Source organism: Rhopilema esculentum, chromosome 3, assembly GCF_057945365.1.
Source record: "Rhopilema esculentum isolate cy_ngs chromosome 3, ASM5794536v1, whole genome shotgun sequence".
Taxonomy (NCBI): Eukaryota; Metazoa; Cnidaria; class Scyphozoa; order Rhizostomeae; family Rhizostomatidae; genus Rhopilema; species Rhopilema esculentum.
In genome coordinates this window covers 9352155-9377964 of record NC_142817.1, presented here as the reverse complement: position 1 = coordinate 9377964, position 25810 = coordinate 9352155, and the positions used below count along the sequence as shown (strand labels likewise).

The following is a 25810-nucleotide window of genomic DNA, read 5'->3' as shown; positions in this document are numbered from 1 at the left end:
TTGAAAACTTATAATCTGTGGATGACATCGTTGGCATTAAAATCAGCAGAGAGAAGCTTACAAGCGAAAGAAGAGAAGACAAAAATATCACCTTTCATGATGAAAAATCGAACATAATGGTCGTCATTTTGAAAGAAAAGAAAAGGCAAAAATTACAGAAGAAGAGGAAAAACTGAACAGCAAAGTAGAAAAAGAAAGAGGGGAACAGATCAAGTAGAAAGGAGAATGATTTAATGTGAATGGAGACCGCAAATCACAAATTCAAATAACATGTATGATACAAACTATGAAGAGACATGGAAGTACAAAACAAGTAGACAAATTGACGACGCAAGTAATATTGAAGATATTGGAAACAGAAATGACGTCGACAAATTTATATGAAATAAACGTTTACAAATATTTCAAAAGAAGAATATGAATAGATAGGAGATTTGCAAAAATGCTTTTGACTAAAACATCTGAAGTAGAAGAAAGCCTTCAACACTGGGAAATATTATCTGGAAGTGGGAATTGGCGTATTCATCAAATGATATACATCATAAAAATCAACGGCATATCATATCACTGGTACAGCGAGCAAATCAAGATTCACAAAGCAACTTCTACCGACTCAAGCAAATAGCAGCCGGCCGAATTGCGGGTGTACAGAACCTAAAAATATTGCAAAGAGGGTTGCAAACTATGCAAGCAAAAAGCAAAAATGGCTGCAAGCATGAGGGCTGCAAGCAAAAATGATAAAAAAATTTGAAAACGTCAAAGAAGGTTGAATCCAAATGGAAAAAATAGGGAAAATAATTATCTTAATATGACCTTTAAAAAACCATGGCCTTACCAAGAACTCAGTGACATTTTTCCATGGATCCGCCCTTGTTAAGGCAAGATAGACTAGAAAAGTCCGTCAGTTTTTTTCTGCATTTAAGCCCACCAGGTCACTGCCCTTCATAAATCACCATCAAATTCGGGTCAATATTAAGAATTTCAAAACACTGTGAAACGCCAAGTGTGATGACTGTGGGGATCCTTTATAAAAGTGCAATGAAATGTTGAAGGTATCATATCTTAATAGTATATTTTCCAACCTTTCCTTACTAACATGAAAACAATTTTTAACTTTAAATAGTGATAAAATAAATCGGATTTCGCACAAGGCGTAAAATTGCTATACATTGCAGCACAAAAGGAACATTTTTCACCACAATTTTTTTTTTCTCTGTGCATCTCGAGAAAGGCTGACGTATTTATCATAATCGGTGTCTCAATCTTTTGGTTAACTCATTCAGCTTTTGACACCTGTTGCCATACAAGATGTGTATAAAGATTGTAAAAGAAAGGATAAGTATAGTGGTGCGCATAAAATAATGCTTAAGATTGTCAAAAGATGTTTCCACTTTGCAAGAAATACGTAAGTAATAGAAATCAAACTTGGATATACTACAGATGGAATGGTATTTAGACACGTTTCCTCTTAAATAAGTTGTCCACTTTTCAAAATTTCCTTTTCGCTCTTTACAAACATTTACAAATATACAACTTTAAAGAGTTAAATTTCAAACAAGAAGCTTGATAGAAAGGAATCTTCAGTCAAATTTGAATCGACAAAACGGACAGTGACCATGCTGTAGTAAGGCCAGCTCAAAATCTTCAGTGTGGAACATCTACAAATGAGAAAATGCAAAGTTGAAGAGCAGAAAGGCAAAAATGACCATTGTAGCAAAAGAAACCGCGAAAGCAATACAGAAACTAATTGACTGCTTATAACTTCATGAGTGCAGCCAGAAACTTAGTGATAAAACGATTACGTCAGGCACATTCATAAATAAATCAAAGAGGAAGAATTGTCTTGATAGGAATACGAGTGTGTCAACATAACTGAAAAATCACTTGGGTGAAGATGTCATTTCTTGTCTTTTTAACGACCCCCCAACCTCTTTATGATTGTAAAAAACTTTTTTAAGAAACTGCTAGTGTTTTTCGTTGTTCGCGTGGTTTCTTTATTGGTTGCCATTTTGCCAGCTATAATACAACAGAACTGGGTGCAGTGGACTTCAAGTACATTGACCAGGTCCTCGTGCGACTGATAAATACGGAGATAAGGAAACATAACAACATAAAATACATAAAACCAAAATCACCCTGAAGCATGATTGGCACATTTTGATGGATACATCTGGAATTATATTCTTGTAGTATTGATAGCGAAGGGGTTCAGGCCATCTTTTAATAAAAACTTCATTCCTGTTTAAGTTCTTTAGCGCTTTTCTGCCAATGAGAACTGGTGTGAATTCACCTCCACCTTGCTACAAAAGAAAACATCGCAGGGTCAATGTACGACATAGAATGACAATGTGAACCTAGCACTCGACTCTAGTTGTCTCCGATTTCTCCAAGCATTGGCAAATTGAATAAAAAGTCATTCTCTTATTCAGTGATCTCAGCAGGACAATGAATTACATTTCAGATTATCATTCTCTCATTGAATCTCTTGGAATCTTACAAATGAATTTTCAAATATTACCTCAAATGTCATCACTTTGGTCGAGAAAGGGTCTTCGTCTTCACCGACAGCATCTTCAAACTCATCAAATCGAAGACTTTGCATATCTATTTGTTGCGCTCAGGAAAGCCTAACTGTGTCTTATCTAATCATACGCATATGATATGATCAAAAGAAGTCGTCAATTAATCACTTCCTATTAGTGCAAAGGGGAGATTGCCGAGGGCCAATCTAGGTTACCACCAACAGGCTCTTCATGAACTATGAGGAACGCATTTGCGCATTTCATACCATACTGCCGACCTGGCACTTTAATAGACATAATACCCATCGCTTAGAAAAGCTCAACACCCTAGATACAAGAACATTTTATCTGGAAAAGAATTAAACCGATCCGCAATTAAAGTTGTTAACATTTTGCGAATGATGTCTTTTTTCTCGCCTTTGGTTATCATGTGACTTCACTGTGTCTGCCTCTTATTACTCTTTCTGCAACTCTACCACCGAATGTTTTTGTAATAATCTAGCCGATCACTAATATTATTAAAAACACAATGAATCATATATCATCATATTTTATATTTGGTACTCTTTGGTACTGACAAAGGATACTTTCTGATTGCTGGAATTTGTGCTTGTCCTTTTTATTCGTTTGTAGAGCCTCTGTTTCAATCAATTTGATTGCTTCTTCATCTCTAGGGGGCAAAACGTCACGTGCTACAATCTCAGTGCTAAACAAACATGTTTAAAACAAGGTATCTTTTCAGCAAGTCAGAAAAAGGATTGAAGTGGATTGGAGGAATTATAAACATACTCTATGTCATCTTCAAGCATAAACTCGACCAGTGGCAGGATTTCTGCAAGATAATTACATGGACGCGTTAGAAAATAAAGAACGAGAAATGATTATTCAACAATAAACTGTTGCCATACATTTGAGGGATTACCAGATTAACATACATGGCACTTGTAAATCCACAAAGGGATCTTACCATTATACATGAGAAGGCTGAAACAAAGAAATAACTAGAACAAATTGTCTGCTTATTTCTACATGCCTAGTGGTTCGTATGTTGACAGCCCAAATGGCGAGATGCACTATTAAAACGATACCTAATAGAGACATCTGAACCTATTTAGATTCCTACCACGATCGACAGCAAAGGAAACCACCCAATCATGGAAATCTTGTATAGTTCATTTTCAATGAAAAATGTTAAAACAATGAAGTTGAACATGAATTCTTTGTACGATTACGAAAAATGCTATTCAATACAGGACTGCCTTCCATGGCTTTACATAGAACAAACAACCTGAACAGGTTTTTTAAACACAGTCAAAAAGTAGCTTACCAAAACCAATGTACGAGTGTACAAATGGCTGCGCGCAGTTTATGCACTGGTTTCCTTTGTTATTTAGCAGTGGGTTGGTTGTTGAGCATCGGTAACAGATTGGCAATAAATCCTATGAGATACAAAAATGTGTGGTAGAAAACGTATCTAGAGGGATGGCTCGTCATCAGAGCAAAAGATCAGTTGGGACTCGTTTTCAAATTTATCTAAAACAGGAAATTAACTAACCTCATTATCGTGAAAAGGTTTCGATCGGATAGTAATACTGCCGAGGTCTATGGCTTCCTGGAGTCTTGAAGGAAGCTTCAATGCCTTAAGAATTAAAAAGAAACAAGAAAATGAGTCGAAAGTAGTTAAATAGACGTGAGCACATTAAAATGAAAGGAAAGACAATCGTAAAATAGTTTATAAAAGGTGCTAAAAACGGACCTACTAGCTGTTACGACATCACACATATTTCCCAAGGACTCCAGCCAAAGACAAAAATATGGGACACTTTACCTGCAATTTGTCAAAAGCATAACGCGCGAGTTTGAATGCTCTTAGGTTCTTGCTTTGTTTAGCCAGAGCGTAAAGAGCATTTCTAGTACTCTGTTAAGGACAAATAAGGCGTGCCACTCTCGTTAAAATAAAAAGAACAACTACCATGGGTTGGTTATAGGCAATTGCTATACAAAGACAAGTTCCTCCAGCATAAATAACGAGGTTCATTAAAATCTTTCGCATATATTGCCAGGAAGGTAACAACGATAGGCTGCTTAAGATATATTGCAAATTTAATAAATTATATTAGTATCATCTTTGGGTTGGGAAGTACAATAAAATAAATAGGTGATATAAAACTGCCATGAGAGCTTAATATGAAAAGATACACTTTCGAAATGCCATGCGGGGTATCTTTAATCAGCATGTGCAGCAGAAACCGTGACATGTTGAAAAGGGCCTCGGGCAACTGGGATGTGAATGGCTCGTCCTGCAATAGAACACAAAATAGCAAGGTCTACTCCATGCTTCCTTACACATATAACAGGTAACAATTGAGACTAGAAACAAGATTGGGCAAAATCTTGGCAAGTAAAATCAATAAAGGGTTAAAGAATTTCATAATTACCACAACATTTATGCACAATGCTAACAAAACTAGACACAACATTTCCACGAAATTGGTACCATATTTCAACCAGGCCTTGAGCAAGAGAATACCAGTTGTTTGCCACCACGAGAATTTTATCTCTTAATGTTTTCAATTGGATTTTCGTCGTTTTTATTGGATTGTCGTTACAATTTGAGTCAACCCTAATACTGGCAGAAGAAAAATTTTTCATTGGGGTCTCTTATTACCCATGTAGCTGAAAAACCGTGCCTTGCGCTCAAAAACCCTTTTCCAAAAACTTGGCGCTGTTTTGGCGCCTCTCAGAAAAATTGCCGAAAGGTCTGCCTGGAATACGTTGGTCAGGGCATTTCAAAATCACAAATTATGCGAATAACAATTTTGGGGACAATATTTTAGTATATAGACATGCACTGCTTTAACCAGGAGTTGTCCAAGAAGGAATTTTATGTTCTGTTATGTTAAAAAACAGTTATTTCTTGAGTGCACCTACAGAATTAAAGACTCACTATAACGACATTATTTGCGGATAGAGAGAGGGAGTGCACTCTTGCATGCCTGGTGTTTGATAAAAGGAAATAAAATTCGAAAGTTTTTCTAGCTGAATAGAAATAAAGAGGGAGAACGTTGTTTAATCGTTGAAGATATTTTACAACTTTGTTTGCTTCTTTGCTTCCATAAACTACACCATTGACCCAGCCCCCCCCCCCCTCCCCCTCCCTCACCACCCTACAACAAATTTCACTTTAAATTTCGCCTGCATTGGAAATGGGGAATAGCCACCCCTACTCCACATGCCTGACTATGGGCTTCATTTCAACAAAAAATTTTGTAACAAAAAACTGTATACAGTACAGATATTTAGTTGTATAATTGCAGTAAAACAAACATAATTATGACAAGAAAAAAGTTTTTACATTTATTTCAATTCTTACTTTCTATTACGGATTACTCACCATGTACCTCTGAATTGAATGGTACACGTAATAAATTTCACTCTTCACTTGAAATTCAAAGAATTTGTCAAGAATATTGTCTTCCACCTCAATGTCACCTTCAACAATAAATAGAAGTAATGAACCGTATTACAACAGCATTTATCAGCAAATTTCAAGCACGTTTCGCAAAAGAGGAATATACCATGCTAATTAGGAATGCCGATAACACAGTGGACGACATGAAACACGAAAACGTAACAAGTGCGTCTGACCTCTATGCGCAGTCACACCATGGATACAATGGGAAGGCAAATGCGAGACTGCGCTAGTCTGACGAATTAGTTGGTATGAAATTTTGACAGAAATTTCACTGCTCAACAACCAACATGTCTTTAGAGACATTGTGCAAATTTGACACACGATGTGAAGCTACAATTTCACAAACCTTTGACTTTCTTGCCTGCGATATCCAAACATTGCATGGAAAGTTGCCAAAAATAATAACCCGCATCGTTAAATCTAAAAACATTGAAGAGTAAATTATAATCATATTTTTGCACAGTCAACTACTGAATTAAAAAATTTCAGGATCTTCAAAAATGGTATCAAAAATGATAAAAAAATACTTTCGTAAACCTGAAAGCCATGACTGCGGGCAAAAAAAACAGTTTTGGCGGGCGTACATATTCGTATTGAAAAAGGTATGATAACAGGTAAATACACAACAAGTTGATATTTGTAAACGATTTGAAGCTTAAGTTGAACGATCTGTGAACATTCCACACCTGTTTTCGACGACTGCATTTAATGTAAGCTGCTGAAGAACCTTGATTGCTTCTTGCCTTTTGCCAGCCTTATGAAATGCTAAGGATGTAAAAATTTCATCTAAAATGATACTTAAAGATTGTCTTGATTGAAAGACAATAAAGTGATTTCTCAAGTGAATATTGTTCTCAAGTGATGTTCTCAAGTGATACTTGGAACTGATCCCTTTCGAACAGAATGCATAACACGGTAAATATAAAAACAATGCACTAATCGACTTGGGATGATCAGGTTCCAAGACGTACCTGCCTGGGCCTCGTCGAATCTGTCATTCTCTGCAAGCCAGTTTGCATAAGGAACATACACATCATCCTGTAACAGCAAAGGATTCTCATCATTTGAAGTCCTTATGAAATTCTTATTATCCAAATATCCCCTATCATTGAGCACAAACATTCCCTTTAAATTTCAATCCAAAACACCAACGGTCTACCTTGAATTCCTTATGTTTTTCTGCCAGATTGAAGGCCTAGAAAGAAAATTTTTCCAATTTGAGACCGCAATATTCAGAGAGTATATAATCTTCGCTGTTCAGAAACTGTCAAATAAATTGTCAAATAAAGGTCACAAGCTTTTTTTTATAAAACACAAATTTATTTAAAACCGGTTTATTATCTGTGACCATGAGACGGCAAAGGAGTGCAGTTCTTCAATATTAAAAATAAAACTTGAAATGGTCGCATCAATTGAAATAGAATTCTGTCTGTGACTTTACCGTAAATAATATGGTTACAGTTTATTCTTTACACGGCTTTGCATCGTTCGAATGACACATAGCCATTCTTGCATTGTAGTCGTAACACATGTCTTGCATTAGCTTAATTCATCATTATTGTGATCAAAGAGACCATTTTCAAGGATCAGACAAATATAATAAAGACAACCTCTTCCCATTGATGCGCCTCCACATACAATTGCACTAGGGATTTCTGGTCCCCCATTTTCAAGTACATTTCCGCTGCGTAGGAATACTGTTGTTGCTCCTTCAGGTAAAATGCACAGATTTTTAATGGCTCGATATCAGCCTTGTTCAAATTGCGACCAAGTTCAACCAATCTAAAAAAATGAAATAACGATATTAACGTTGAGTATACAAAAATCTCAGTAAAATTTTGGCTCTAAACCTTTTAGCTCGTATCGTTATCGCATGCATGTACATAGATAAAATCAAATAGAATATGAAATTTTGTGAATGAACCTGAAGAAAACTCATCAGAAACAAAATAACAAGCAGAGAGGTTTCTCCTATGTCGTCATTCATGAAGTCCATACCGACAAAGAAGTCTCAATGTTTAGACATAAGGAGAAACTTAACACAAAAAAAACAAATAATTGGAAAAAATGAGCTACTTGTCGGTCCATCCATTCTCGCCAAGGATTTCGGCAGCTTTAAGAAATTCACCTGCTGCTATAAACATATCACTGCAAAGAAAAAAGAAATAAAATTAAGACAAATATATGACAAAGCATGGCTGAAAACACGAGCATTTGTTGCTGATACAGATTATAATGATACTCACGCAGCAGCCCGCGGGTCATTCGTGCTTTTACACCACTCGGCCTGCTTGCGGATCAGTTGCTTGACATTACGTTGGTCACCACTTCCAATAAATTCTTTTGCAAAATCAAATTGTCGCAGATCAGAAAACATTTCCAATGCCTAAAACAGAAATTAGCATCGAATCGTTCAAAGAAAACATTAAACTAAGAACTTAAATTATCGCTGGACAGAATGACGTATCACCTAAATGATGTAACGTACCTTTTCATCGTTTCCAGTCTTCTTATATAACTTTGCCGCCTCTTGAAACTTGCCCTTAAAATAATGAATTCAAAGTACACAACTCATAGAAGATGTCGGGTCAGAACACCTTACTTAAACGTCAAAAATGCGATTAGCAAGGCAGCCAACTTGTCTAAAGCCAAAAAAATCAGAAAACCAGAAGCCCCATATTGAAGTTGGAAAAAGCACGTTTTGGGGCATTTTGTGAGTGAGACCGCTACCCTTCTCCATAAAAGGTGTTTTCCATTGTCAAGCATTTCTGAATACTAATATTCCTTTCTGAGTCGTTATCCCACGAGTTGAGTCTACATCTATGAAACCAGCTATTTGTAAGCATGTTGCAACCTGTGTGTTAAAATTCTCAATAATCTACAAGATCAGAAGATAGCTCTTTTCACAGCCCTTTAATATAAAACCTACAATACATTTCATCGTTGATACTTCTACTGCTTCAGTTAAATTCGGGGAAAAGCTACGTTATATTTTGAGTTTGGTTCTCTAATAATGGAACTACCTTATTAAACACAAATAACGCGGTACACCAAATAACGCGGTACACCAAATAACGCGGTACACAAAATAATACGGAACAAATTAATGCGATCACAAATTAACGCAGATAGCGAGATTGGATTTCAAAATGTGTGGTAATTAACATGAATCAACAAAATTAAAATTATCAAATGGTATATTATAAACGCGAATTTCTGATGTCAGCAAAACGTTTTACTGAAATACCTTCAAATTCAGCACAGGAAAAAAATGACAAAAAAACTCGAAATCAAGGTGGATGACACGAAGAATGTTAGGCATCGAGAAGATGAAGATGTTGAAGAAGATGCTGAATTTAACATGTGGAAACAGTTGATAATGAGGACATTCAAATGTAATAGAATGTATTTCATGTTTTTTACCTTGCATCTTACTTAATACTGGGAAAAGATGTTTTACTTTTATTAAAACTTGAAAAAAGACAGTTAATAACGGACGAGAAATTTACCCGCACATGAAATGAACGGTGTTTCAATTAAGGCGGAGTTTTTCAATTCGCGTAATTTAATGTACCGCGTTATTTACCGCGCTATTGTTGTCGTGTAAAAAGTTATATATCTGGACTAGGATATTTAAAAACCAAACTGATAAAGTTACGATGGGGCCTACCTGATAGGCAAATATGTCGGCCAAAAATGCTTGATTGTCACTATCACCCCTTTTCTTTCGCTCCTATAAAAATAACAAAGATATACTTCATTTATCGCCAAAATTATTGATGCATTTCGATTTTTATTGAAAACATAACAGTAAAATGCAGCAGGCAAAGGTGAAAATGAAACACGATAGTCACCTCAATGGAGTTTATCAACTGCAAATACTTGAGATCTCGGACCCTAATGAAGGCCTGAAAAGAGCGAAGACAAAAGATAAGGGTGAAAGCTATGTAAAGTTCACCAGTAAAACAGTCGGAGATGAAAATGATTAGCTGAAAGACTTTGTGCACACGGATAACTTCAGAAAAACAGGACTTCATCACTCACCATTTTTGCAATTTGAAATTCAAGACCCTAAAAGAAGAAAAATATTTTTGAGATTAAGAATAAAATAGTACAATTAAAGGGACCTACAACCACTAAGCAAGTATATATATGGAGAAATGAGGGAGAAAAGTAAAACAAGAAGGTTAGGTGAAAAGTAAGTAAAATGAAAAAGAAAAGGAAGATGAATAGAAACAATAGACCAACCTCAAGTGCAGCCATTGCGAGAGCCCTCCAGTCGCCATCTGTTACCCCAAGGCAAGCGACTCTGTAAGCATCCCTGGTGACATAATGGCAGTGAAAGATTGGGTGCAAAAAATCAATGACGGTAAGTAGCAATGGTCACCAGCGATGTGTCATAAAAACCCGAATCATCGAAACTTACCTCACCGTCACATACCGCGAGGCAAACGACGCTTCCAACACTTTACTTTGCATACAACAGACATAAAAAGAGAGCGTAACCAATAAACAAGCATAAAATAATGGGTGTCAATGTTAAAGGAATTTGAATGGTTCTTACGAGTATAGCTTCTTCTCCAGGTACTGATACATCGGCGTCGACTGAAAAAGAAATTTATCCTCTATTAATGGCATATTGCAAACATTTGCAGGCAGATTTAAAAGGCGTGCGATCAGAGTTGATGACAACAACGAAAAATGAGTCAAATTAAACAGTTAACATTGCTTACCTGAGGTACCTCTACCGATGTCATTGAGTATACATGCAAACAGAATATTTTGGATCCACAAAAGCCAACAACAAAGCCCTGAATGCAACAAAGATCACAAGTCAATCTTAAAATTCATGCAACACGTGAAATTAGGCAAAAAATAGTCAAACCCAATAGAAAGTGGCGCAACTACACTTTGAAAGAACCGGAGCACGAATGTCGATAAAACTATCAACTTCTTTGGAATCTATCCAAAAACTAGAAAAAAGTTACTTAGAAGATCAAAAAAAGTTTTTTTTAAATTACAAAATACGGTTTATCATTTCATTATTTTGTTAGATGTTTATTTTTGCTAACTTTTTAATTTTTATTTTGCAACCCAAACAAGATGAATATTTTTCATTTATATCGCACGGAATACGTGTTCTTATCATTATTACCACAACCTGGCTGTTTGCACTCTGCTAATAAATTGGAAGTAAATTGAATAAATTCAATTGCTCAGACCAACACAGTAGTTCGAAGGGACATCAATTTTTAAAATAGATGACAGCCTAGCCACTTCTCCCAAAGATATCTTTCAACAGACTTAAGATTTTAAAATGAAATTTTTATGGGAATAAAGAGTTTACCGGCACTTTCTGTTGATGAACTGGAAAACTGCTAGCTTTGATGTTGAGCGTCCCTCCGCCAGAAAAACACAACATGTCCTGAAATATGACGGGACGCAATGAATGGTAGATTAAAAAATTTGAATATATTGCAAGGAAAATATGATATTATAGTGTACACATGTAGACGCCAAACGCCAATATGAAATGTAGAGAAACCATTTACTGACTTGCATCACCTACGAACTTGTGATTTGATGTTCTGTTATTTGTAAATAAATAAATAAATAAATAAATAAATGAATTAATAAATTAATGAATACATACATCATTTTGCGTGTTCCAAGACACACTGTTTGCATTTGGCTCCTAGACAAAAATGGCCAATGAGTATGTTACAATGTGACAATGAGCATGTATCCTACAGAAAGAGCTTACGTGAAACTGGAGTGAATAATGAACACAAATAATAATAGCAAACAAAAAGCAGCATCAGCACACCTGGAAGAGCAGTTCTTTGGTCTTCAAATCATAGACGAGACACGTACTGTTTTCATCAACAACGGCCAGTTTCGTCCGACTGCAAAGAGATTGAAAAGGTTTGCAAGGTGGTCACTACCCTAAAACCCTAGAAACTCTACCGCTGATCATCTGCAGTCAAAAGCTACAACAAGGGGAAATAGCTTACTTGCAACTGAGGTCGAGGCATCGGACACTGGTTTGCTGTTTCAAAAGAGACACAGGAAACGGGTTGTCCACGAATATCTTCAAAATCTGGAAAAAGAAGCGAATTTTGCCATAAAACGTCGATACATTTAGCTTTGCACTTCAAACAATAGCTTTTATCATTAAGCAACTCATCTTGCCATCCTAAATAGCTAAGTCTTAAAATTCAATCAAAGAAAACTATATCGATAGAGCATTTGGTTTCCCTGAGTTACAAATGAGTAAACAATAGGGAAAGTACCACGCAACAATACAGTACATAGAATCAATGGAATGCATGTAGCTTTGTAACTGGGATTTTTATGCACAACATACTAAGCCATTCTTGAGTCCAACAAGCAGTCCTTCTCTCCCAACAGGACCTCCGATCACCTTGATGTACCTTATCAGTGACTCCATGTTCCATTCCCTAAAAAATTACATTTCATGCCAATTAAAAATCAAGCAAAAATAGTGAAAAAATCAATAAGGAATTGTTCTTTCATTTGACCTTGTCTATGATTTCAAACCAATAAGAATTTTGAGATTTCATACCAATGAGATTTCATACCAATCAACAATTTGCTTACCCTCAAAGAAAAAAGGGCTGGCAAAGAAACAGCCATCGTTCGAGTTCATATCAAAGCAAGTTGAGGAAAATTGGACTTCTCACCGTTTGCAATTGCTTAATCAGTTCGGAAGAAGGTTACAAAACAACTTTTTTGATACAAAACAACACAAACACAAAACAACATTACCTTTCCTTTATACCGTCGAATGAGAAACATTGCAGTCGTTTTTCCTAAAATGTGACAAGAACTGTATCAGCACCATCGACTAGAATGGTGTAAAGGACAAATGCAGAGAAAATATGCTGTAATGATGCAAAGCGACAGAAACATTCACTTAATAAATAAATGGAAAGGAAATTAAACCTACTTGGCACAATATGACGTTATTTCCACATACAACCAGCAAGTTGCATTCGACTTTCTTGTTTATTTTTTCCTAGGTGAAAAAACATTTTAAATTGTTTGCAAAAAACAAACATGGGAATCAAAACGATATGGAAATAAAACTTGAATTCCAAATACATTACGAAGCTAACTAAAACATGAGAGAAACTTCATAAATAAAAACCTTTAAGCGATAGTGCATATCGGAGGTGTCTTCTGAATATAACTCATAAACGTTGATTCTGTCCGGCAATTGAACCTAAAAGGAAGAGATCGTTTTACAGATTATATAAAGATTACAACTACAAATAATTTAGGAATATTGATCATAAAAAGAATTCTAAGGTCTTATACACAATACCTAAGGGGAAATACAAGCGAATCAGCAAAGTTTGTTCAAACACTCAATGATACGTCATGAATGATTCTTAACAAGTTGAAAAACTGACACAGATTTTTCGCTAGAATTTCTGTACCTGACTTTATTAGTATAGAAATACTTGGAAACGAACAAGGGAAAAATACTCACGGCTAATTTGTTTCTGTAAATGGCAATTTTCCTCACCAGATCTTTGCATTTGATGCGAACTGTCAAAAAAAGAAAATATTGTTACTATAACACATAGTTTCCGCTTGTGTTTCTTTGTTTGGGAGATTTCGACAAAAACTAAACGTCGGATCGACGAACGCGACCAGGCCATAATTAATCCTGTTCCCAGGTTCGAGACTGGTCGCAGTGAAAGGGAAGTTAAAATGTGGGTATGCCGAGCAATGCATTCGCTCAGTCACGCAACGGTTGTTGGCTGTTGCCGATTTTGCGGGAAACTGATTTCCACGCGAAGCTAAATTTAGCAGTAATCTCCAAGTGCAAGAATTTTAATTTATTTTACAATGGAAGTGAAGGATTTTCAGAGACTTTGAAGCAAGCTACAGTTCTAATGTTTGCATATAACCAATAGTAACAAATCATTAACAAATCATCAATCATTAACAATCATCAAAATCAACAATTTCATCAAAACATCTACCTCGTCTTACGGCCTACACTTAATAAAAATGATACTATGGGTCCTATTCGCACTTTTATTAAAGAAGATATCCCAGCTGAAGACCGAGCTGAGAAAATATTTAAAAATGGAGCAAATGCTCAGTGACCTTTTTGAGAATGTTTCCCTACCAGAAATTAATAACAAAGATAGTCTCCTTGCTTACACTTATAAATTTTTATAAAGAATCAAATACAAATTTTTTGAAAATGCCTGAAATTAATCACTTGCACCAAAGTAAGCCAGAAAATGCAAAAAATACCTTTCTGTTCAGTTAGCAAGTGTTGTATTATAACATCAGTCATGTTGTCTCGGTATGCATATCTGCAAGAGAGAAGGTGCAATCCAATAATAAAAGAATTCAAATGCTTTGAAGAAATTCCACGAGAGAATCGAGAGAGGACATTAACAGCAAAAAACAAAAGCATATTTGTGAGTTCTCTAGCCTTGAGAATTGCAATGTAAATAGACGAAGCAACTTTTTACCTGTCTTTATAAAGTCCATGAACTGTGCTGAAAATCAGTTGATAATATGCAATTGTTCCATCCTCGCATCCAACAGCCTAAAAACAAAAAAATCAGCATTAGCAAACATGTTAAAACAGAAGGAAAAACACTAGGCTCATTTCCGTTAAAAGTATCATTGTCACATTAGCAACTTTACTGACAAAGCAACTTAAATTCACATTTAAATGACACAGTTATAAACAAAGAACACTGTCGGAGAACACTGTCGGTAGTTTTCAACAAAGTCATTCTTGTTCAGCGGCTTCTCCTCCCTAAGAGACATCATAAAAGGCAATCTGGATTGAATTCCGGACTGAGAATTCTTGCTGCCGTTTACAACTTGTTGATTTCAGTTATGAAAAGGGCTTCAAAGGCTACCACAATATTCTGGTTACTAGACAGTAAGCTATGAACTCACCAAATAATTTGAGTCTGGGCGTGCTTTACAGCACCACACCCAGCTTTTCTGTTCACCAATAGTAGTAAGCCGAACGCCATCTTTTGTAAAAAGTGAGCACTAGAGAAATGAAGGTGTTATGGTAAGCTATGAATATAAAACAATAATTCAGCGATGCGAAAGCATCGATAACATCATTTTGTTTATGATATATTTAAAACATGTGTATTACCTGCTTATCTGAGCCACCAACGATTAGGTATTCTCCTTTGCTAAAGTAGCTTAGGCAGCAAGGATCGAAATTGAGTGACTTCTCCTTACCTATCTAGCAGTGCAAAAGAATCGATTAGAAAGTGAACTGGAACTTTGAAGAGGTATTAACAACTATCAGAGGTTAAATATCCAAGAGAAAGCTTCACCCAAGAGAGGTTCAATTAAAAAAATGATTGCAAAATACAAACACAAACCTGTTTGCCACTGAGCTGGTAGAAAGAAAGTTTTCTGTTCCAGTCGCCAACAGCCAAAATGTCGGCACTTCCATCTCTACAAAAAAACACACAGTTTATGTGGGTATATGCACACAAGTAGACTTAAAGAAAATGAATGGTTGAGAGTCTACAAAAAAGCAGAGATCAAAACCATTTGTGTTTTTATGAAAGATACTCACTTCAGTGGAGTCCATGAAATAGTCCAAACAGGAGAGGAACCTGGTCTATCGATTTTAATTTTATCTTCACCAAGCTGAATTGAGGAAAAAGAGCAAGTAACAAGCAAGAATCTATAACTTTTTATTAACAGGCATAAAAATAAAACCCTAATCAATTAATGAGTTGGGAGAAAGCTACATGTGAGCTCTTGTTTTCATCTTATGGATACAAAGCTAAAACCTCAATAAAAGCATAAAATTATTAAAATGAAACTCAATTTCTGATAAAAGCTCAATAAAACCTTATTCCTAATGCTGACTGTGCCATTGAACATTCCTAGAGCAATATATTGCCCATCATTTGTCCAACTACAAAAAAAATACACACAGAAATTAGTACAGCACAAATATATATTTTAATAAAAAGCATGTAGAAATATATACATACATATAAAGATACAAGATATGACTGCTAAAATTGTTCATGCTTTCACCTGCAGCAAGTTATCTTTGAAGGCACCTTGTGTTTGGCAACTGATTTCTGCTCAGGTGACCACAAACCTAAGAAAAAAAGAATCTAAAATGAATACTGTAAATTCAGTAAGTGTGGGTTGATGTCCCACATGTTCAGAAGCATGTGCTGACAGTTTTCTGCAGAGAGTAAAAAGTGAATTGGTGTTTAAAGCCCTTGAAACTGGATAATGGTATTCTGAATGTTTTTTCAATTACATCTGATCAAATAAGTTTTTTTACTTTTATCACTTGAAAAGCTACATAATTTTAGTAAAACAGAAAAAAACCATATAGTTTGATTTGCCAAAAATATCTTAATCTCATCTAGATATGATTAGATTGATCTTTCAAAATATGGGTGGTGCATTTATTACCCATTTATTATAAAGTACATTCTATTATAAAGTACAAAGGTTTAAATTGATATTTTATGATACCAAGGGTTCAAAAGCCTGTTAAGAAAAATTTCGCAGGGCGCCAAGAAGAGCTTTATTGCCACGCAGAAATGCCACCTCTGAAGTTCGTAAAGGGCCGTTTAGGAATTTTGAAATGGAAATATCGTATTTGTTATGAACCTCCCTTCCTGACATTGCATTTTAGAGAACGGAACAGGTATGTAAGGAAAAGCTCCGTTATTTGCAAAGCGAAAGCATTTCTTACCGAAACTCATAGCCAATGGATGCAATGATTGATGCATATGTTTATGAGGGCAAGGTTGAGTCCATACAAGTTAATTTAAGTTGTAAATTATTTTTATGACAAGCACGGCGTCACTGGAGGGGAATAAGAGGCTGAAGGCCCTCACTTTGGTCAAGATAAGAATTTTTTTATCATTTTTTCTATTACTTTTTAACAGTGCATGAACTAAAAAACATAATAAATCGTTAAGATACCGATTTTGTTTCATCTAATTGCTAACTTTTTCACGTATATTTTTATTATTTTTCTTTATTTGCATTAATTCAGTAAATCACTTTCTGTATCATTGCAATGTTTTAATTTTGGATGTGTAAACATGGCCTTCTCGATGCAAGAAACTGCACATTTCTGTTCAGGAAATAAAATTCCCCCAATCAAAACAACATCTTCCTCTGTCATTCACAACTACGTGCAATCTGAAACGAAAGGTTGTCGTTTCTTTCCTTCCCCAACGTCTAATATTAGAGTTTTAGCATGACATCCCCCTCCCTATTTTTCCCAATAAACAATAAAATTTTCAATAAACAATCAGTTCTTTTAGCATAATAGTATTTTGCTGAATTTTTGTCTGAAAGATGCTTTTTAGCCCTTTTACAAGGTATAATTTCAAAAATTTTCTTCACGTCGGACCCAACCATGGTGGGTCCTCCTACCTCACTCAACTTGATTCTTAGCCCCACTGGGCTAAATTTCGTTGCACTGTCTGCATCATGTACCCTCCCCTCCCCCCCAATTAGCTGTTTATTAGCTAGTATTTTGCAAACACACATTAAATAAAGTGACTATAAAAGAAACAATTTACGGTCAAGTAGAGAAATAGATATTTCATAGGTAATGAAGTTTCAAGTTTGTTTTTATTGCTTAGAAGTTTGTCCTTGGTAAAGACCAGTGTTCACTGGTAAAGCTTTCACTAGTAACATATAGACAAACCGTTGCTACGAGGTCTGCAGGGCACCACTCAGTTTTGCAGGGCAGAAACCCTTTTCACCCCCCCCCCCAAACCTATTGGCCAAGTTACGCCCCTGCCTGTGTGGGGGGCTTGATTAAGCTTGAGCACCTCTCCTTGCAAGGCCTGAAAAGAACAGGAAGTCAAATTATGCTTTCAAATAGCCTCAGTTCTCATCTTGTTTTTTTATTTTTAATGATGGCAGAAAGAAATCAAATCTTAGTTACCGAAATCACTGTTTGTACAACTTGCCAAAGCCTGAGTGACAGGATTGTAAGCCAGGCACTGTATAGAGTCATTGTGCCTGTTGAAAAATAATTGGCCAATTTAAAATCAAATCAATGTAAGGTTTATTGTAAAGGCAAGAAGCAAAATTGAAGCTTATTTCTTAGAAAATAATGCAGTTTGTTTTACTTAAAAATACATACGTATATTTCAGTATTCCTTCTAGTTTATTTGTCCATATGATGACACTTTTATCTGCACCACCTGAAGCAAATCTTTTACCTGCAAATGATTAATTCCAATTCATAAAGATTGCAGTTCACCAGTCTGTTACAAAGGCATAGAGATAGAGCTGCTGGGTACTTAAAACAGCCTCAATCTACATAGCAGAACAAGTCTTACTAAAATTTCATTCAGATGTAAGCAAGAAAAGAGACTGGAAACTGCAATAATTTTTTCTTTTATGAGATATCAATTAATAGATATTTGACTGCATATAAGGATAAAATTTTATTTGCCAGCCTTTGCTTAATATAGGAGGGTTATTATAGTTGCTGTCTCCAGGTTTTTCCGAAGGAGTCTGCATAAGCACACCATCAAACAATTCCAGAGGCCAGATGAGCTCTTGGATGTTATGATAGGTGCCAAAAAGACAAAGGTTGCTTTTTAATTGAATTTTGTCCGTAGTGGTAACTGGGTAAAGCTGGTGAGACAGTACCATCTCTTCCAAATGAGACACAATAAACTGTATCTCTGTGGCCTTTCAGTGGTTGCAACAATGTTCCATCAACAGTGTCATACACCTAGGAAGAAATCAAACCTAATAGTTCATAATATTTATCAGAAGATTCAAACATTTTTTAAACTCTGAATAATAGGGCTTCAGCAGTGTGTACTAAACAGTGTCAAGGTAAAACAGAATAAGATATGTCATCAAAAACTAGGTTCTCAAAATGATAATGTGAATTTTGTGCCCCACAGGAATGGTGATAATTTACAAAGATAATTTAAAGAGAAAAAAAGGCTGTTGAACAAAATGAGGTAATCAGAAAAAAATATTTTTAATAAAAGATAACAAAAACATGTTAGGCATACCAAAACTCTATTGCCAGCTGCAACAATCAATTGACTACCATCAGGACTAAATGCCAAATCATGGATGCTATAAAAAAGTATCCTATTAGTAACTGCACACAAGTTACGATTCTATGCAACATGTCTTCAACCATTACATGCATGACCAGAAATTGTGGCTTAATAATGGCAAGAAAAGAATTTTTCTACTGTTTTCTTAAGCTTTGTTTATTTCTAAATCGAGCCATTCTTCATTCATCAAATATATATTTTAATCTGTCTTGAGCCAGAACCCAAGCATGGTGAGAAGAATGTTAGGCCTTGGCCAATATGTCTAATATTTTTCTCATTGCTATGCTATGAGAGAATATATCATAAAAACTGTGTGTTTTACTGCAAAACCTTTTTTCCTGCTTTTCGTTACCTGCCTCACATTAGGTGGCAAAAAGGTGCCAAAGTATCAAGTACAAAGTATATAGTTTCCAGTATCATTGTGATATGTGCGGCAGCAAGATGAACCGGAAATTAGCATCCCAATTCTGCCGAAGGTCAACAACTAAATTCTGATATAAAATTTGAAGATCTAAAATGAGCCAAAAACTTTCATGTTGACAGAACATTATAAAGACTCAGAACCTTGCCTTGTGAACATGAAAGTGCGCAAAGATTATCTAGGCCTACAGAGGAACACAACTCGCTTATTGCTCGCGGAAGATATAACTGAATGGTTTAATTCTTATCAAGCAAATGCCCAATATTTGTATATAGGCGTAACAACTATCCGCCATAAATGCAACAGCGAGGATGCGCTTGGCTTAGTTGCTAGGTACAAAAAGAAAACAACCTGCAAGCGGACAAATTACAAAAGTACATACCTCTGTGGAACTTGGTCTTTGTCATGGACCTTGTCCACCCAGGAAGGAATTGCTCTCATGTTCAATATGTTCCTTGCCTTCGTGCAAAGTATAAACGCACCAGAATCATTTAAACTGTTGTTATGATGTCTGGCTTTTCACAACATCGTTCTCTTCATTTTCCCTTTCAGCCTCGATGCCAACACAACCTCTATCGTGCATACGAAAATGGCGTCGATATTTCAAAGGAACGTTCTTTTCTCTTCTCGTGGCTTGTTAGCATCCAGCGTGACTCGGAATTGTTTCATTGTATCTAAGGCTAGCAAAAACATTGTGCTTTCCCCTTCTAATCACAACATCGAATATTCACCAAGGCCGCCAAAAATCGTTTGCACCATAAGCAACAATGCCTTTTCAACCCGGAACAAAGGAAGGCCTAAGCAGCAAGATGACTTCCAGAAGATATCAAAGAAAATTTTATCTGTTGGAATGGTTGGTGAACCGAATGCAGGAAAGTCAACGCTTATAAATGCTTTTGTTGGAGAGAAAGTTTCCATCACTTCGGATGTACAAAATACAACGAGAGAGAGTATTTACGTGCCGTTCGTGAACGGAGACACTCAGCTAGTATTTATTGATACACCAGGGATAGTCCCGTTTCAGGAAGCAAGACGACTCAAGCTTGGACGTATGCAAATAACTGCACCAAGAAAAGTTATTGAAGAATGTGATGTTTTGGCAGTAGTTGTAGACTTGGAAAGCAAAAGAAAAAGAGAAAGAATTCACGAGTCTATTTTGGATCTTTTATTTGAGCATCCAGAGTTCCCGTGTGTGTTGATTTTGAATAAAGTTGATCTTATAAAAAGAAAGTCAAGCCTTTTGCGGTATGCTGAAATCCTTACAAATGATAGAAAAAGAGATGTGTGGGGATACGAGCCAGTTGGTGGATACAGTAGATTTCAAAATGTCTTTATGGTATCTGGATCAACTGGAGATGGAGTTGAGGATGTGACAAACTATTTCCTAGCCAGCGCTAAACCTGGCAACTGGGCATATGAAGGTGAAACCAAAGTTGATCTGCCCATTGACAAACAGATTGCTGAGCTATTTAGGGAGACATTACTTGACATGTTCAAACATGAAATACCATGGCAAGTTAAACAAACAACATTGTTATTTGAAGAACTAAAAGATTTTTGTAGAATACATCACAAGCTTGTTTGGCCAAAGAAAAGTCAAGCAAGATTTGTACGGACTAAATATGATGAAATTTCTAGAATTACAGAAATGAAGCTCACAGACTTGTTAAAAAGGAAAATTTTCCTTACAATTGAAATAAGTTCATCAGTAAGCCTTGCAAGAAACCTCCCATTTTAAATTGATCGCATGACATTATTTTTTAATGAAATTACCACATTTTCAAGGACATACTTAATTTGCAAGTCACAGAGTCATATGTTATAAATTTGTATATCTTCTGTTATATAGCATGGCTTGCAGCATGTATTAAAGAAGGTTTCAGCATTTGCATTCAAAGTAACTGTCAATAACTTACAGGGTAATACAGTGGTGTTAAGTGTGAAGAAATAGTGTGGTATTAAAATATGACATTGTTCTTTTTAATGAGCCATGTTTATGGTTTGAAAGATTGACTGTGAAATGCTGGAGGCATGATACAACTAGCCTAAAGATGTACTTTGTACACTACATACCTTTTGTTGTGAGAAGAATGATGGTATGATTATCATAATTTGAATCGTGTAGAAGAGTAGAAAATAAGAGATTGTAAAATAATTTCATGCAAAGTCTAGAAACCCTGGATATATATGAGATTTTGTATGGGATATTTTGCAAAATGTATTGGAAAATATAGAGAATATATATCAGGCAGAATTTTAAAACATTGGCTTGGCTAAGTGATTTTCTTCTCTTCCAACCATATGTTCCTGTACATAACTTTCAATGCTTCTTGCACATAAGTTTCAATTTTGAATTCAAAATGTATGCCATTATCTTGCCTAAGTTCACAAACTTACTTCCAATCACTGTAGGAAGGTTAGCTAGCAGCATTTTACTTACAAATTACAAGTTACTAACGAAAACAGGTCTCTTAGCTTGAGGCATGTGATTACCTGTCTCCACCTCGGCAAGTGCCTGGACAAGGCAATGTGCACATTTTGTCATGTGCCTGTTTCTCAGAAAGTAGTGATATCATGTGCCTCATGTGGTTTGCATATTGTAAAGATTCCTTTTTGCCATGTTGTTCTGGGAATCATTTTTAAATTACAGCAGTCACAATTTAGGGAATCACATGACATAATTTGCATATTAAACAATGGAAAACTTTCAAGTAATCACAGTAAGTGTTGGTGTGCTGGCTAAGTGTGATATAAGAGCCAATTTAAATGTGTGCTGTAACTATTTTCCTTACAGAAAGTCCACCAGTGTTGCTAAATATGACTTGTCAGACGATTGATTTCATTAGATTTTTAAATAAACTCTATTAAAGTAAAATTTTAGAAAACATTATTAATCTCAATAACAATTCTTTTGAATTGATGTTGGGATCAAAACAATAGAGGTTTCTTGTATGGGTGTCCAAAACATTTGAAAGTTATATAATACTTTGGTACCACAAAGTTTAAAAATCACAAGGAAAAGCATTAGCATCAATAGTGCTGACATTAATGCTTTTCTGTGCAATTTTAACTGAAAGTTATACGAAAGTTATACGTCAGTTATACGTTCACGCACCTGCTGAATTCTTTACAGAGAGGCCTGATGAAGACATGTATTTTTTCTTTTTTTTGCATAAAAAGGAAAATCAAGTTAGTAGTCCAAATATATTTTACTTGCCGTCAGTTGAGTAGGATAAGCAGCAAACAGTATCTTTATGACCTTTGAGCATATCAACCATTGTCCCACCAACAGTATCGTAAATCTAAAATAAATTGACATTTTATTTGGGCCTTTGAACCTGAAAACCTGAAAGATCTTCTTGGGTTTCTAAACAATTATGCACTGTACATGAGCAGTTAGTTATATGCTATGGTGAGGCACAATATGGGTATGGTTCCGAAAGACACCGTTCTGTTTTTAAATCTGAAAGATGCTAGAAACAAGCCCACCAAAAGAGTGACAGATGTTCAGATAGTTCTATATCCCAAAGTTACTTAGAGGTTTTAAAGGTTTAATTTCCTTCATCAAGCAATTAGCATCAAAAGAACTTAGAAAATGAATATTGTAGAAGCTTTGCCTGGACTCTCCTAGTAATTCTGCAGTTTATACAGTGAGACGGCATCAAAAATCTTTGAAGCTTTTTACTTTTGATCACATAACCTGAACATAATGGAAAATCTCCGAAAGGGCAAAATCTGCTAAATATCATGGCTTGGTTCGTGAAGTTTAGAACAGAAACCAAATTTAAAAAATTCATCAAAAAAGATCCTGTGATTATGTGGCTATTTCTCTGCTAACATTTTCAACTTTAAATGCATATCTCAGGCCTGGCCATTTGAGGAGAGCCATAGCTCTTGCTCCCCTCCAGGCTCTCCTCAAATGCTGGAGGGGAGCTAGAGATTGCCCTCCTAAATTGTTCTAAAAAGCAAATTTGGTCTCCTTGAAATAAATTTTTCCTTTGTTTCTATTCTTATAGCTCACCTGAATACTACTAGGAGAGCTGTTTACTGCTCCCCTGTTAAAAGTCTTACGGCCAGACCTGATATCCACTATCTTATACATCTTGATTCTCTTTAAAGTTATTCGATCAACATTTAAAGATTCTTTATGTTATGACTGTAGAACTCTATGCCTCTGGTGTATATGAATCACTTTGTAGCTCCCACAGCTTTAAGTGTTACAATATGTCTGAAAACTTTTAATGAAATGAAGGATACATTTCAATCAATGGAGCATAATTGTTATACAGGATGTAATTTTTTAGAAAGCTACAACTCAAGTTCTAAGGTATTTCTAAACCTCAGCCGCAGATATTCAAAGAAAACTTTACTTTAATGCAAAAACCTTCTGATGATTGCTTCAGTAATGATAGATGGGAAAATGTTCGCTTTGCAGTGCATTCTAGCCTTTCAAACATTATTTTTGTAAAACCTTAGACCACATCCATCTGTGGAATTTTTCGAAGCATTCCCCTCAGTATGGGGCCAGGATAGAAAATTACAGCAACAATCAAGAAAATCGGGTACCCACCACTAAAAATTGAACTGTTTACTTTGAAAGGATGTGAGCGAGGGCAAGTACAAGAAGAGATGGGCGTACAGCGGGAATATTGGGTTTTATTAGTCTAAGACCAATCTGTAGCAGGTGTTTAACTGAAAGTTCGCGTAATTAACAACGCATTAACACACAAGACTTTTATAACGTCATCTTATTGGAGATCATTTATTATCTAGACAGGTTGAAGCGGGAGAAAATACAACAAATATAGATCCATTGTGCAAACTCAAGTTAGGTTGCCGTAGCAGGTCGTAACAGAGTCGTAGCGAAAGATTTGTCCGTCAAAATATGATATATCTGATAACGAAAACAAAGGGCAATTGAACTTAAAAATTAAAGGGCTTACGAGTATAACATTGCCTGCAGTAACCAACAACTGCTCGCCATTTGGACTGAATTCCAGGGAATAAATCCTTCAAATGAAAAAAAATTAAATAGCAAGAAAACTTTCACCGTTCTCTTTTTATTGTTATCATTGCAATGCTTCAGTTTCATAAATCAGCTGTTGTATTCGAAAGGAAGGCGATGATATATGCCGGTCTTCTAAGAAGGGAAATAACCAAACAAAGGAAAGAAACATACGAATCAATCAATTAACGAATGTAAAACATTAATGGACAAAAGATCTCCGTGTGGTATTTGCAAAATGTTACTTTTGTCCAGATGAACATGACGTTCACCATAAGAAAGTATTTTCCATTTCAAGCATTGAACTGATGCAAAGTCCCTATACTTTTTCAAAGAAAAAAGAACCATAATAACAATAATTAAAGAAAACAGCAAAAAATACAGAGTCATAGGCTGACAATAATCAAAGTTTTATCAGCAAAAACATCTTGAAAAATTTTTGTATATGTGGCTAACCTTTGAGGTAAGTTGGCAGCATCGTGGATTTTATCGATCCAAACCAAATTTACTCGACTGAATGCCATTTCGATATTTCTTTGTCGAGCTTCTGCTACTTGATGTCACTTCCCTCTTACTTCCTCCTAGTTCGCTGCCGCATCCAAAGATTCGAAGTCTCCTGCCGGGGGTAAATGCCCTTCTTCTGTCAGACCGACCGGTCCTTTCTGGACATAAGATATTCAAAAACAAAGCAATACGACAACAAGAATCCAATGTAATGAGATAAATTTTCAAAATAAATTAAATAAAACGAATACTAATATTTCGCCCCGGCATACAGGGCTTCATCAGAGTTGAATGATGAGGCTCCATATGCCGGGGGCAAAATATTAGTATTCGTTTTATTTAATTTATTGAATAAGCCAATCATCGTGCCCTAGTGAAAAAGCCAATCATCTTCAATCTTACTTCTTAATATGTTCACAAAGTTTTCCATATCGTATTTAAAAGTCCTCCAGACGATCCTTAAATTGTTTAATTTAGAAGACAAATTCCAGCCTTTATTCACACTTATTTCAACTAGCGAGCAGCCAGCATAAAATTAATACAAAGCAAGCTAAATCTGGTAAATTTTATACTCCAGCAGTAAGAACAAATTATAAGAAAAACTTCATTACATATTCAGGAATCAAAATTTGGAATAGTATCCCTCAGAATATTCGAAATTCTAGTACAAAAAAATCCTTCACTCAACTGTACAAAAGTATGCTATTGGACAGCTATTAAATGTTAGCTTTTGGGCAAAATGACCCATTGGACCAATGAGAACCTTACTCC

At 35.6% G+C, this 25810-nt stretch overlaps 1 protein-coding gene across 2 annotated transcripts; it reads right to left on the bottom strand.

The window, feature by feature from the left end:
- Positions 1–335: 335 nt before the first annotated feature.
- LOC135692580 (intraflagellar transport protein 122 homolog) lies at positions 336–25191 on the bottom strand. 2 transcript variants are annotated; one of them, XM_065210763.2, is made up of 46 exons: positions 24992–25191; positions 24474–24540; positions 22748–22832; positions 18167–18245; positions 17966–18042; positions 16075–16141; positions 15883–15949; positions 15602–15675; positions 15402–15477; positions 15167–15259; positions 14956–15054; positions 14517–14593; positions 14293–14354; positions 13514–13572; positions 13169–13243; positions 12968–13036; positions 12787–12830; positions 12365–12458; positions 12012–12097; positions 11825–11903; positions 11651–11692; positions 11345–11422; positions 10731–10808; positions 10562–10602; positions 10246–10318; positions 10042–10068; positions 9852–9905; positions 9668–9730; positions 8486–8539; positions 8244–8383; positions 8074–8145; positions 7608–7779; positions 7157–7192; positions 6969–7035; positions 6684–6762; positions 6344–6417; positions 5917–6014; positions 4722–4822; positions 4351–4432; positions 4078–4161; positions 3850–3961; positions 3312–3354; positions 3110–3192; positions 2519–2604; positions 2136–2300; positions 336–1658 (listed from the first exon to the last, which is right to left on the bottom strand). In XM_065210763.2, exons 1-46 carry the CDS (start codon positions 25057–25059, stop codon positions 1581–1583), a joined length of 3579 nt encoding a protein of 1192 aa, XP_065066835.2. In that variant the 5' UTR covers positions 25060–25191; the 3' UTR covers positions 336–1580. The 2 variants fall into 2 exon arrangements, with proteins under 2 accessions (XP_065066835.2, XP_065066836.2); XM_065210764.2 differs by lacking the exons at positions 22748–22832; positions 24474–24540; positions 24992–25191 and adding exons at positions 18682–18766; positions 19059–19125; positions 19913–20048.
- Positions 25192–25810: the final 619 nt, after the last annotated feature.

Coding starts and splice junctions, on each gene's coding strand:
- LOC135692580 (XM_065210763.2), bottom strand. CDS start 25,059: ATGGCATTCAGTCGAGTAAATTTGGTTTGGATCGATAAAATCCACGAT. Junction 8,384..8,485: donor AGACTGGAAACGATGAAAAG/GTACGTTACATC, acceptor TTTCTGTTTTAG/GCATTGGAAATGTTTTCTGA. Junction 2,605..3,109: donor CAAATTCCAGCAATCAGAAA/GTATCCTTTGTC, acceptor CGCAACAAATAG/ATATGCAAAGTCTTCGATTT.